This window comes from Alosa alosa, chromosome 9, assembly GCF_017589495.1.
Source record: "Alosa alosa isolate M-15738 ecotype Scorff River chromosome 9, AALO_Geno_1.1, whole genome shotgun sequence".
Classification (NCBI taxonomy): domain Eukaryota; kingdom Metazoa; phylum Chordata; class Actinopteri; order Clupeiformes; family Clupeidae; genus Alosa; species Alosa alosa.
In genome coordinates this window covers 9,745,038-9,759,780 of record NC_063197.1, presented here as the reverse complement: position 1 = coordinate 9,759,780, position 14,743 = coordinate 9,745,038, and the positions used below count along the sequence as shown (strand labels likewise).

The following is a 14,743-nucleotide window of genomic DNA, read 5'->3' as shown; positions in this document are numbered from 1 at the left end:
ATCATTGCGAGGTATGTACAAACAGGCCGCAATGATGTAAAATCGCAAACTGCCTGGCGCGGGAGCTGAACATGGCTAATTGCGTTTTTTGTGTCATGCATATGCATTCATGGGAGGATCCAGGGGAAAGTGGGAGTTTAGCGTAAAAAGATGGGAGGGGAAGCGTAAAGAGCGCCTAATTATGTATTCCGCGGTATGTACAAAGACTGCTCCTGAAAGCGCATGTCTATTCTGCGCCTAAATACTTCCGCCTTGTAAAAGCAGGTGTTAATCTAAATTGCAGTACAATGTGTCAATAAGAGAACCTTTCAAAGACAACAGAATCGCTATTTAGAGCCAGTTTTGTAAGTATTTGTACTATCAGAAGCAACCTTAACTTTCGTTGGCCTTTTGAATGTCTTACTTTCACGTCATTCACTTAAACTTTCCTACTTGCTAGATTTGACCAATTTTCCATAGCCTACGTGCACAAGTACTTTGAGTAAAACTACTGATCTTCATTATCTCCCTGCTTGTTGACATGTTATCATGTATGGTATAATTTCATGATCGCTAAACGTTTGATTATTTTTAAATGTTGTCATCACAGGGTTCCCGTGGGGTCTTAAAAAGTCTTAAAAAGCCTAAAATTCATAACTTTACATTTAAGGCCTTCATTTAGTCAGGTCTAAAAAATATTTTACCATCGTTCATTTCCAGAAACGCTGGCCGCAGAAAGTTATTACAAAGTAGCAAAAAAGTATTGAGTCGTAGCTTGCAAAGCAGAGCTCTAGCGTCTTTGCTACCATTGTAACAAAACCAGCAGAATGCTCAGAACATTGGTTCAGTGTGTTGTAGTTCTTTCTGGGGGATATTGGTGTTGGTACGTAGCCTACGCAGTGATAGTTTAACAAGTGTCATTTAATTTGCTATTATTCAGGCATATACTAGATGGCTAGTTGCCAAGGCTACATGAAAAGCATTTTCTTTGCAAACACCTCGCTCTCCCGTTTGTTCTCTTTTTGAAAATGAAAAGTACCCAAACTACCAAAATCTACATATTCTATCATCACAATTTCTATCTATAGGCCTTCCTTATTTGGTGTACTGACTAGACATTATTGAACAAACATCTGAATTTCAGGATCTAAGTAGGCTAAAGGGCTACCTCCCTAAAATTACTTTTTTCAGGTTTTTCTGGGATGTCTGCTATACATTGTTGACATTACTGTTAAAATGCATTTCCAATAAAGTGAGTATTGGCAAAACCGGTTGTCATTTTTATGTTGAGGCGGCGGGGGGTGTTGTCGGCAGCTGCTGAAAGTAACTAATAAAGTAACTTGTAATCTAACTCAGTTACTTTACTGATTGATTTTAAAAGTAACTAAGTTACTTTTTAATGGAGTAATCAGATTAGTTTTTTCAAGGTAACTGTGGCAGCACTGGCTAGATCACAGCGATGTCTGCTGTTGATTAAGTGGTACCCAGCTCCAGGTACGAGGCTCGCAGCAAACTTTGCAAAAAAACTATTCAATTAGGGACTCTGGGTGTGAAGGCACTGGAGTCACAAGCCAGAGCATGCAGAGAAACATAAGCTAGCCGCAAAATGCAAACTGTTTATCAGCACTAGCCGCTAACATCATTCGAAAGCTCCGGTTTCGCTCATTCAAGTGACGTCTGTCTGACTTGTGCGAGATAAGTACTCCGTGAGCAATTCAACAGAGAATAATGGAAGTGAATTTGGACGCATATTAATACTATATTAGAGATGCACCGATATGGAATTTTAGGGCCGATAACGATAACCGATATTTATTGGTTTGTTGTGGCCGATACCGATACGATAACCGATAATATTACTCTTGAAAAAAAATGGTGAAAAGTGATTTGGGGAAAGCATTTAATAAGCATAATTTTATTGCAGTAATTTTACCTACCACCAAATGATGGACAGAACTCATAATAGTCCTCAATTGTACGGCAGTCAACAACATAACAGTAGCCTAGCCCTACAGTATGTGTGGCTCCTTTAAGTGAACCTGATGTCAGTGAATTGCGAGTGAGTGGCTAGAGAGTTTGAATCATTTTCATTTAGGACTAAACGCTCATAAACGGCTCAGCTTGGAATAAGCTACAGTATAGCGACCAAATCAGAGTTTGTGAGGGAAACTTAGGTTTAGTTTCAACTGCGGGTAACTGAATAAAGCTGCAACTCCTCAGACTGTATCTTATGTCCGTCTACTCTGTTGCGCACAACCTGCTGCAGCAGAAATGAAAGGAGTTAGCCCCGAAGGTTTTAATAACTTATTATGATGACCTGTCTGGAACTGAAGCACGAATGGTTAGCATATTTCTAGGTAATAATACAAAACCCAAGCTAAAGTAATGCAAATATAATACTAAAACACAACTTAGAACTAGGCCTACTTATGTACTCGTCCCACTAACGAGTTTGTTTATTTGTATCCCCGACCAGTGCGGTAAAGTGCAAAAACACTAACACAAGACGGCTCTAGATAGGGCTGAGCTCCGCTCTGTTATGGTTAAATGGCGGATCATTTACGAGAGGATTTTGAGATGCACAGATTCCCAAATGAACGCATATCCACAGATTTTGTTAGAGTGGTGAAATACATTCACACCGCTGACATAATGTTTGAGAAAATTTGAAAAAATAATTGAGGAAGAAGTATAGCCAACCAAGCTCAAGTAGCTCAGTGTAGCCAGACCTTACGTAGGCCTAAATTAGGCCAGAATTCTGTTATCGGACCGATAATAATATTTTCATTTTTTCACTTATCGGCTAATAATATATCGGCCGCCGATATATCGTGCATCCCTATACTATATATTTTTAGGAGGGCTTTTGATCATCTTTGGGTGGTTTCAGCTCCCCCAAAATACTATAAGCCTAATGACATCCTTGACAAGGCTCATACACATACCTCACCCACACACATTCTCATGCAAACATCACACACGCACACAAGTGCAGAGTGTCCACCCAAAACACACTTTCACACCCAGTTTCAAATCGTCTCATTTTTGACTTCCTTGCTGAAATCTATTCTATTTGAGGGCTAGTTTGTTTTAGATTATTTTCATTTTGGGCTTAAGGTTTAGGGCATTTGGTACGTGACACGGATATTTTTCCTTGAGTATACTACAAGTGAGCAATGTAAAAATCAGTTGGGTTGTAGACGTTGGGTGTGGAAGGTTACTAGTTTGATTGCTTTATCTGTAGATTAAATTAATGCTTTTTCAACGACTTTTCAATGATTTTTTCAGAATTTCTTTGATTTTAATATTTTTTGGTAATGCGTCGTGTAGGTCTTAAATTTCAATCTTTATGGTCTTAAAATGTCTTAAAAAGGTATTAAATTTGACTTATTGAAACCTGCAAGAACCCTGTCATCAGTTAAGTTCATTCAACTGTGCTAGTATAGGCTCTGCCATTCAGTTGTGGACGTTCGTAAATTGCGTTTATGGGCGGGGAAAGGCAGAGAAAGGCGCAGTTTACACTAGTTTGATAAATACTAAGGAAACTTGGGTCTGACAGCGTTCGCAATCTGCAGTTTGTCCATGACGCTGATAACGCTATGTTCGCAAATGTACGTACTGTACATCTGGCCCTCAATGAACTACATCTCAACACTAAATAAATGATGATCCGTAATTGTCATCGGATAGCCTAGTCATATGGGTAGACTTTCAGTGTCTTTGAAATAATTAATTTGGGCCTGTCTCATATAGGCGCCTGTCTCTAATAGCCTACTAGCTGCTGCAGGGCGATTTGGGAAAGTAAAAGCCCGGGCTATTATTTGGAGTTTTACAGTATATATCATCTGTGTGTCATATATATCATCTGAACTTTTCAGGAGATTGATGGCAAGTCTCTTTTACTGATGACTCGCAACGACGTCCTGACGGGTCTGTCGATAAAGCTGGGACCAGCGCTGAAGATCTACGAGTACCATGTTAAGCCCCTTCAGACTCAGCATCTTAAGACCAATGTGTCGTAGCACTACTAACAAGTACTCTCTGAGGAGAAGACAATCATGACTGTGTGGATGCTACAGGGTTCTACTTTTGATGAGCGAGGATTCTTCCATTTCTTAATCATCATATGTGGGGTGTGGGGACACAGACATTGCGAGAGGAAAGGGTGAAACTTCATTGTACTACTGGATGTTTTGAAAGGGGCATATTTGCAGTATTTGTTGTACTGCTTATACCTTCTTGTTGTTGTTGGGTCATTAGAAATAATGAAAATATTGACTTGTTTATTTTTAACTTATGATAGTGTGTGTGTGTGTGAGAGAGAGAGAGAGAGAGAGAGATTGTGTGTATCTGAGCTACGTGTAGATGTTTTTTTTCCCCCTCATGGAACCCAGAAGTCAAACACTACATTGCACGTTGTAGTGTACTCCTGATTTATTGTGTGCAGTTTTCCCAAACTGAATAGTCTGAAAGGTGAATCTTTTAATTTCATTTGTAAATACCAGGGATGTTGGGATTTGCAGTTTATTTAACTTTTTATAAAGATTTGTGCAGTTTTGTATCATAGTATAGTAAAAGCCATAGCCCCTGATTCTGTGGTCTCATGAGGCCAAATATAGATTAATAATGTATGAAACCTGATCAAATCAGTGGTGCTAATTTATCTCAGAAGAGTACTTTACATGGTGACTATTGTTTTGAGATCTTTGAATCTGCTTAAAGTTATAATTTATTTTTTATTTTGTAATAGATGGCAAGTCAAATCATTTTAAATGTATATCAAAAAATGGATAACCCAGATATTCATGAAATATGTGACAGATCATGTTAATATTTTTATTTTCATCAGGTAATATATATCCTTGGTGTCCTTGGCGTGGTTGTTTATGAGTTGTTGAATGTGTGGATCTTTTCAGTTGGCTGCTGTATTGGAAACTGTGCTGGTTTTCCCTCAAGTAATCATTTGTTTTGACATGACTACAATTGTATTGATTTTGCGGATGTTGACAAATGCACAAGAACTATAAAAGAGATTTATTTGATATGATTTAATAGTTCTGTCATGATTGAGCTTCCTTAACTCATAACAAGAACAAGATAAATGAAAAAAAAAAAAAAAAAAACACTCAGCAACTGTATCTCAAATAGTGTTGTATTAAAAATAAGCCAAAACATTGTATAAAGCCTTAGAAGGACAGAGACATACAATCCTTTCGGGCTTTGCCCATCTTCGGTGTTTTTCACTGTTCTTACATAGATACTAGAAGCAAGTGCAGTTTTAGCATGTTTGATGTCCGATCCAAAGTGTTTTTGAATTGATAAACATAAGTGGCAGAAATTGATTGATGTAGCTTTAAATCGTCCAACTTTCAGTGTTTTCTATTAGAGTTTGGCACGGGTCTTTCTCCTCACGGTCCCGGTGATGTTCCCAGAAGGGTTGTCCAGGGGAAGCAGGACCTGAGGAGAGCACATGGGACTCAAAGTTCACATCAAGGAAAAACACGTGCAGTAACATTTCTCTGAATATTTGTACTTTAGGGGAAGACTGCATAACTACGTGCAGTTGCACCTAAGGCTGCTATTGATTTCTTGGATGGTCATTATCGTCCAATTGATTCAGGATGGGCTTTCCTATTTAAATACTTTGATGGGTATATAGTACATTTGTACAGTTTATACACACACTCAGCACCTCAATATGAGCTAAAACTCATGTGGCATGCAAAGATTGACTGTAGCTTGGACATACACAGTTGCGGTTGAGTTCCTGTGTGTGTTAGCTGATAGATGTAGACACACTTCAGACACAGAGAACCTGGCATTCTCGATTAAACTTGGTCTTACACTGTCATCCCTTTAAAACCTCTCACATGGACTTAACTTCTTCAGGTGTCATAATTCCAACAACTAGACTTGTGAAATTAATCTAGATACGTGTACACAAGCTCTAATTTAATAGAAATCAAGCATCAATCACAACAAATAATGTAATAAATATCTTATTGTAGTGCACCTGAGTCAATGAGTCTTTAACATGACTAAAACCCTCAGTCTGATAACATCAAGAACATTCATGGCTTGCATGTGTAGGCCAGCCTGGTTTCAACAGGCCCCTTTGTGTAATCTCGAGAGCTGAAGTGAGCGTTACAGTCAGTTAGAGACCGGCTCTTTGTATATTGAAGGAACAAAGGAATCAAAATAACTATAATACTGGCATTACTGATTAATGAAGAGTATGATTGTCATCTGTGGCTATCTTGGAACATACTTTGTATGATATCTGTGCAGTAGTTTAGGATACACCACAATAAGAGCTATTGTTTTGATAAATGTTCCATATGTTACTATATCTCATACCTCGTCCTTGTTTGACAGGCCCATTTTTGTCATGTCAATGGTGAAGTAATGCTGATTGGGCATCACAACCTCAATTTCCTCAATCTGGGAAGACAGAAATGGTCAGCATTTTCCCACATTTGACCTCATGAACATGCACTATGTGAGATAGATTACTTTATTGCCATGTCAACGCCAAAAACACTCTAAAAGAAGTGTTCATACATTATTGTTCTGAAGTATTGCTTATTTTTCCTTAAAGTGCTTTGTCCTAATTATCAGGCAAATATTCAATTGACATTATTTACAATTGTTTTAGATAAGTCTTAGCTCTGTGTTTATAGATAAAGTAGCTCTGCTTTTGCCTGTTTTTGGCTTACCTCGGGCACACGGTCCAGCACAAGCACCTGAGTGTCATACAGGGTCTTCTGAACGGACGGAGAGTACTCCCCACGGTCATAAGGACCAGCGAACTTCTCAATGATTGTGTCTCTGACGGTTTTCCTGCCCAAAAAACAAGTCCTCATGATTTTTCTTCAGATTTTTGGGTTACTTGGTTTTCCTGCCCAAAAAACAAGTCCTCATGATTTTTCTTCAGATTTTTGGGTTACACTTTATTTGGATAGTCTGACAACAGATCATGTTAAGATTCAAGTTCTTTATGTAAAATTGTTGTTGAACTGTTGAACAATTACTGAGCATTTCCGTAACCAAATGTAACCCTTAACCTTAACCATAAACTGAAATTAGAAGTGTCAACAAATACGAAAGCCTCCTGCCCAAAAGTCCTCATGATCTTTCTTCAGATTTTTGGGTTACACTTTCTTTGGCTAGTCTGCCCACATAGTCTGACTAAAAGCTGCAGTTGGCAAGTCTGACAGATTGAGGGGATTTAGCCCAAATGTTGAATGTTTACAACTCTTGTGCCCCAATACCACCGAGCACCCTTTCATCGAGTTTGTGCTCGTCAGTGCGCACCAGACTGTGATTGACAGTCAGATCTCACACAGCCCTGCTCTGATTGGACCAAAGAACAGAGAGCTGTGGATTTTTGCAAAGCAAATAACAGGCTCTAGGTGGAGGTAGAAGTGCAGGTTTTTTTCTAAAACCGGCTGATATATGTTGTTCTGTTGGAGCATAGTGTCGGTTTCAGTGAATATGATCAAAAAAATCTTGCCAACTGCAGCTTAAACAGATCATGTTAAGATTCAAGTTATTTATGTAAAATTGTTGTTGAACAATTACTGAGCATTTCCGGTAACCAAATTCAACCCCTTAACCATAAACGGTAGTTAGCAGTGTCAACAAATAGTTAAGATTCAAGTTCTTTATGTAAAATTGTTGTTGAACTGTTGAACAATTACTGAGCATTTCCGTAACCAAATGTAACCCTTAACCTTAACCATAAACTGAAATTAGAAGTGTCAACAAATACGGTTTTCCTGCCCAAAAAGTCCTCATGATCTTTCTTCAGATTTTTGGGTTACACTTTCTTTGGCTAGTCTGCCCACATAGTCTGACTAAAAGCTGCAGTTGGCAAGTCTGACAGATTGAGGGGATTTAGCCCAAATGTTGAATGTTTACAACTCTTGTGCCCCAATACCACCGAGCACCCTTTCATCGAGTTTGTGCTCGTCAGTGCGCACCAGACTGTGATTGACAGTCAGATCTCACACAGCCCTGCTCTGATTGGACCAAAGAACAGAGAGCTGTGGATTTTTGCAAAGCAAATAACAGGCTCTAGGTGGAGGTAGAAGTGCAGGTTTTTTTCTAAAACCGGCTGATATATGTTGTTCTGTTGGAGCATAGTGTCGGTTTCAGTGAATATGATCAAAAAAATCTTGCCAACTGCAGCTTAAACAGATCATGTTAAGATTCAAGTTATTTATGTAAAATTGTTGTTGAACAATTACTGAGCATTTCCGTAACCAAATTCAACCCTTAACCATAAACGGTAGTTAGCAGTGTCAACAAATAGTTTGTTGATAATCTCAGCATCTGTAGACAGTCTGTGGGTGGGTTATCCAAGTAAAGTGTGATTTTTCTAAAATAATAGTTGTCAAGAACTAATACTTGCACAGTGTCTGCACACTTGGGGCCCTATCATGACATTCTAAAGTGCATCGTCACTCGTCAAAAGCGTATTCAAATTTAGTAGGATATCCAGTCCACATTGGGAGGGTTTCGTTATCAAACATAGAGTGCATGGCGCAACAAGGTGTTCCTAGGTTTTTTAATCAGTCAAATGGCTGTGTTTGGGGCGTAACATCATTTAAACCAATGAGAATGACATCTGTCATTCCCTTTAACGGCGCAAAACGCGATATTTCAAATAAGTGCATCGGTATTTTGGCATTCAACGGCGCATTTGAAGGAGGCTGCTTGCAAGACTATGGAATTCCACTAAACCATGCTTTACTATAGCTTAGCATAGCTTTCACGCATTTGCACTCGTCTATTATTTGAACTCATTGGCAAAGAGAAACTAACTTTACCAAGGTGTCAGTCAACGACAAGACAGTTATATGCAACTAGACTGCATTTCCGGCGGGAACTGCGAAAGTGTGCTTGCCCTGGTCCGGTCACCAACGTGAGCAGACAGTGACATACGCTATGCTGAACCTGGCTTGATCCAAGCATTCTAACAGTGCCTTTCAGTGTTGGAGCAGTGGCAATACCTCAAAAGCTCTATTCAACTATTGCCTTGCGGGGGTGAATGCGGTTAGTTGGATTTTACCTGTGGCCTGCCTTCGAATTTAGCTTCTATGACTAAAATCAAATCAATAAAATAAAACAACAGCAGTGATTGGCTGCAAAATAAATAATGTCATCGCTGGCCTTGCACCTCTCAAACTGGGCTATCAGGTAACCTAGAGAAAAATGAAATTATGAAATATGACTAAGGCATTAAAATGCTGCTTGTTTGTCAGGATACTTTTTCACTGATTTATTTAAAAAATATGAGCTATGAGTGTGAATGTTATATATGCCATCCCCTAATTCTGTTTTACTGGTTTATTTGACAAATAATCTATCTCAGAATAAAGGAATGTCCACAACATTAGTGATGTTTTTTTGTGTGTGTGAATGTATTTTACTTAACTCATTGAATGTAGCTGGATACTCATGAACGCATGTCTCTAATAGCCACAATAGGAGTAATTTTAGCAACACCGTATTTTGTGTGGCCCATAACGACCCAGTGGATCATGAAAATGTGCCAAAATTCACATTCCTTGCTTGTTGGTACATTAATCCCAGATTGCCACTTATCTGAGATGTAAGAGTTCATTATAGGTTTAAGGTCTGGGGCAGGGATTTGACATTCTGTGACTTCTTCATTGAGGGCTTGCTTAGCAGCACTGTCCGCTTTCTCATTTCCCCTCAGACCAACATGGCCTGGGACCCAGCAAAAAACTACACTCAAGTTCTGGTTCTTTAGACGTTCTAGTTGATCAAGCTCAGCTTTGGTTGTACTTTTTGTGTGACATTAAAGCCTACTGGAAAGATTTTTAATTGCAATTTAATTGAATGCAATTTACTTTTACGATTAAATAAAATTAATTTATCCCTCTCATCCATAGTTTTCTATTTATTTACAAATGTACATAGGCCTACTGTAATTACATTTATACATAGTTATTCTACTGATCTTTATACTATTCATCCTGCACATAGACTTATTCTTACTACTCTTATAATGTTGTTTCTGCACTAAAATGACACTGTTTCCACACTGCACATAGCTGTTTGTTATGTACATATCTGGTATATATTTGTCATATTGAATATCCATATTTATTCTGTTTTATTATATTCTGTTAATACACTGCATATATCTATATTATTATTTCTACTATTATAATGTTACTACTACATCTACATACATTATTCTACTTATTGTATGAGATAACTGCTAATACACTGCACATATTTATATTTAATTCATATTACCCTAAACCACCTTCTGTAAATCAACTGTATACTACTGTCTACATTGCACTATATGTCTTGACCTGTCTCTGTATATTTCATCACCTTTCTATACTTTGCATCACATTGCATGCATACTGTAGCTACATGAATCACAGCTAAGATCCTTGGTTGCTATGAAGGCCAGTCGTTCTAAATGGATGGTTGCTATGGCCAAAGGCCAGTTATCTCTGCCGTTGTCAAGCGGGCATATCCTAACTTTATCTTATTTTAAACATCTCTATTTTACTTAGCCTACTTCCATACAGTGACTCCCATTAAGAAGTGGCCACTTCATTCGCTCTTACCGTGATTCACGCAGCAACATTATTAAACTAATCTGTCACCATATGTCTATGCCAACGTTTGCAAAGAGGAGAATCTTTGACATTACTTTTACTTTTTTACATTTAATGTACATGTAAACATTGAGTAGGCTAGTTTTGGTTGTTGTTGGTGGTGTTACTGCATCCCTTAGTTATGCCTACAATGCAAAATTGTTCCCTCGTGATTGTTAGACGCATTTCAAAACATCGCGACGTGAAATGCCACCACAAAACATTGTTTGTGAATCGGTCTTATTAGGAGTCGCTTAGGCTGTCACAGACTCAGGCGCTACTTTTAGGGCTAAAATGCTTCCTGAATTACTCTTAGTAAAAAAAAAATAGGAGTCCTAAAGTTACGAGTGACGAAGTTACGAGTACAAGCATCTCATATCAAATGACCATGGCATTAAGCAACATAAATCCCATAACGTTACAGCAACATCTCTTCAACCTCCCTATGACATAGCTAGCTAGCTTCTAGCCACACAAGAAATGAATGATGTTAAATCTCCGCTTAGCATTCTAATAACAGAAGGGGCACATTTATGTGGACCACTACAACATGACTCATTATGTCTGTAACTCTATAAAACACTTAGTTTCATAAAGGAAGCACACCATCCAGCACATACACATGGAAACCGATATTTTAGGTACTTGGCCACAAACTCAAAACGTGTCTCTCTGAAGCTCTGTTCTAGAATCTTTGCTCTGAACGCTGTGTTGCTAGGCAACATCAAATAAACGAAATGAGAGTCTTTTGAAGGTATTAAAACTGTACGTGTGATTACGAATGGATGTGTGTGGTTTGCAATTAGAATAAACAAGAAATAACATTTCCAATAATTTCCCATGATAAATTACATAATATTTGCACCTTCCTTACATGTGAAGCTCACACCATATTTCAAGTACACTAGTGAAATGTAATACAACATTGCTACCTAGCGTTCAGATGTAGGCTATTTAACATTAACGTGACATTGCTTGCTTATTCTTTCGTCAACTCCATGCTTTTAGGAAAACAATCTTTTTATCATAGTTCCCTCTTCAATGAGTGTGCTGCCGACCACTGTTCATTACGGCCCAGAATGCCTTGCATGTCTTTACAACAAAACAACACAGTAAAACCTAAATGCCCGTAAACATATGCATTTGCATACTTGTAACATTTTTAATAATACTCTCCCATCATGATATTTAACAATAATGAAAAATTTAATTTGAATACCGTCAATGTGAAAATAACTGTACTACGTCAGCAGTAAATAGCTAATATTCTCCTGATTATGTCAGTTTGTAAGTCCATACTATCCCATGGCAGAACAAGGATTTCATGATTGGGCAAAGTTGCCTGGAGACATTGTGCATACTTGGAAGGCAGTGTGATAGATGTACCAGTTCAACTGCAAATGTGGAAGGTGATAGTTACCAAATACGGGTGGGTGGTTTGCCAAATGCTGGAAACTTTTGGAATGTTTTCTTTTTTTTTTTTAGCTTATGCACCCTCACATTGGAGTCCCGAGTTCAAATACAAAATTTGGTATCGATATGTGACAGTGTTCCTGAGATATGGACGACTTCCTGTTTTGGAGCTTCGCCACCGATTTCGTTTGGCTGTGACGGGCAAACGCTTTTGAAAATCAAAAATCCTTCTGGTAACTTTTGTGAGGCTTGGTCCAAGGATAATGTACGTCAAGTTTCGTGGCGTTCGGACAAAATTTGTGACCTTTTGAAATTTAGTTTCGCTTTCTGTTCAATCCAATATGGCGGACGAACTACACGCCCACCTGACGTCATCTTCGCGACCAACTTACACCGGTACTGACCGGACGTTTTAAAGTTGGAACGGTGTCAAAGGGCCTAGGAGCTAGAGCTGACAAAAAATTAGGGAGACGGGAAAAATAAAACTTAAGAAGAACAATAAGTGTGCTGCTTTGCAAGCACACTTAATTACTTTCACTATTGACTGACAATGGGTTACCATCGAAAACATAGGCTGAAAAAAGCAACACTTACCCAAATATTGCTCAAATGACTGAACAAAACAACATTTATGCAGAGGAGTTGCTTATATCTCGTGACGGTGTGTCTTCAGCTGTGCTCCATACGTGTCTCTCGCCTCTCCCCTAATCACTTTTAACCGTCATTACCAATTTGCAAATGATGGTGAATTACTACTCATCATGAGATGTACAGTATTTCGTAATATCTTTATTCTAATTATGTTTCCCATTGTAATCGTTCGATTTTTAGACAATGCGCCAGGGCCCTCCCTAGGTTGTTAATTGCCACACCCCTGGGCGCATTGTTTGAAAAATAAACATGCAAAATACCGAATTACACTTTGCACAGGTGGAAAACGAGTTTTACGCCATGCGCCAGTGTGCAAAATACAGCCCTTGAACTGATGATACATTGGGCAACTTTTTGAGCAAAGTTGCTGCCTTGGCAATGTTCCTCATTATTGTGGTTCTGGCATATTCCCATTGATATGGTGCAACAGTTTATTTTCTGGAAAACTTTAATCATCAGTAGGCAAATTGCCATGATCATCCAATCAGAATTAATAGAACTGGTTATGTGGTTGCCCAGCAACATTGCTCAAAAAGTTGCCCCATGTAACATTGTGTACGTGTTACAGTCATTTAGAACCGCTCACCAGGCTTCATCGAATGGCACGTTGCGGGTGTTGTAGCGCCACTTGGTGTACACTGCTGTGCAGAAGCACCTGTCCTTGGCCTCTTGCAGCGTTGTGAATCTGTCTCGTAGGAAACCCTCAAAGCCAGACTGGGTGGTCTTCAGTACCTTCATGTCTCTGATCCCACTGTGAATCACAGGAGTCCCTGGGGGAAGAGGTGTATGGAGAGGATAATCTATCATCTCTGATAAAATCTTATACCATCAATGTCATCTTAAAATAAATTACTTGAATTGCAGCATGTGTTTATGAGTGGTAAAATTGTTTGCATGAAAATGAAATATGTATACTGTAAAACATAAACCTTTTCTTTAGATTTCTGCTCCAAGGTGTGTTTAAGAGATATGTAATGCTCATTTAAGAAGGTGATAGTACTTTGCAGCCCTTCCAAAGCATTTCCCAAGCAAAGCTGATTACACTGGCATGCTCAAATGGTATGCTCATATTGATCTGAGACCTTTGGCTGAATGGAGATTTCAGATGTAATGATTTTCTCCCCACCATGCTACTTACCGCTGAGAACCTGTTTAACCTCACAGAAGCGCCAGGACTCTGGGCTGAAAATGAAGGCATGGGCGTGCTCCACTCCATTCTGCAAGGAAACCCCAACGTGCTTCAGTTAATACTGCAACCCATTACGGGAGGAAAGTCACATTAAGGGTCGATCTCAGAAGTAACATTACCTTTTCCAGCCTTCTCCATGGAGCTTCCTCAATGTACACCTCTGCATTGGTGACATGTTTGAAGGAAGTCAGGAAATGTTCACAGATATCCAGTGCAAAATCTTCTATTGTTTTAACCTTTCAAAAACAAAAACCATTATAACCTGTAAAACTGTACCAGGGCAAAGGGTACAACCTGTTTGGCAGCATATTAAGAGTTATCATGCAGGTCTCATGCATTGTACCACAGGCTCATCTTACACCCTTCAGCTTGGCCAAGGCATGCACAGTGTTTTTGATCGTGTCTGTGGGGATGATGTCTGAGTTGTCCCCCTGGAGGTAGTCTTTGCGGGACTTCAGCGTTAGCTGTACGTTTGCCTTCAGCTCAGTGATGTAGTGGTGTGTCCCCTCACGTTTGATGTACAAAACCTTCACCAGATTTTTCCCATAGCCTGTCCGCACAAACTCCACATCCTGCGAAAATAATGCCATCCTAAATTAATCCTAATTCAGCATTCTACCAGACTACTTAGTTTTAACCTAATGGATTAATACCGGGTGAAAAGGTCCGAAGTGGATCTCAAACACGTTATTGAACAAGTTATTGATTTTTTTTATGGTGCTACAATAGACTTTCACTAAGGAAGAAATGGGCAAAACGATGGCATGTGATAAGGTCCTTACCTGAGCTGCCATGTTTAGCCTGAGTCCTTATCCCTGGTCTGTCTTCCCCAGGAGTGGAGTATGGCTGGCAGAACATTTGTTTA

The 14,743-nt window shown here is 39.0% G+C and overlaps 2 protein-coding genes across 3 annotated transcripts in view; one reads left to right on the top strand and one right to left on the bottom strand.

The window, feature by feature from the left end:
• The window catches only part of samd13 (sterile alpha motif domain containing 13), a 23,860-nt gene extending 18,834 nt beyond the window's left edge, over nt 1–5,026 (top strand). Inside the window, exon 4 of the mRNA XM_048252578.1 lies at nt 3,858–5,026. Within this exon, the coding sequence (XP_048108535.1) occupies nt 3,858–4,001 (144 nt within the window). The 3' untranslated portion in view covers nt 4,002–5,026. The remainder of the gene's footprint in view (nt 1–3,857) is intronic.
• On the bottom strand, nt 5,013–14,743 carry uox (urate oxidase). Of its 2 annotated transcripts, XM_048252577.1 has the most exons (8): nt 14,661–14,743; nt 14,238–14,450; nt 13,998–14,114; nt 13,828–13,906; nt 13,276–13,459; nt 6,696–6,819; nt 6,337–6,420; nt 5,013–5,436 (listed from the first exon to the last, which is right to left on the bottom strand). In XM_048252577.1, the coding sequence occupies exons 1-8, from the start codon at nt 14,670–14,672 to the stop codon at nt 5,362–5,364; spliced, it is 888 nt and encodes a 295-aa protein (XP_048108534.1). In that variant the 5' UTR covers nt 14,673–14,743; the 3' UTR covers nt 5,013–5,361. The 2 variants fall into 2 exon arrangements, with proteins under 2 accessions (XP_048108534.1, XP_048108533.1); XM_048252576.1 differs by lacking the exon at nt 14,661–14,743 and having other exon boundaries at nt 14,238–14,483.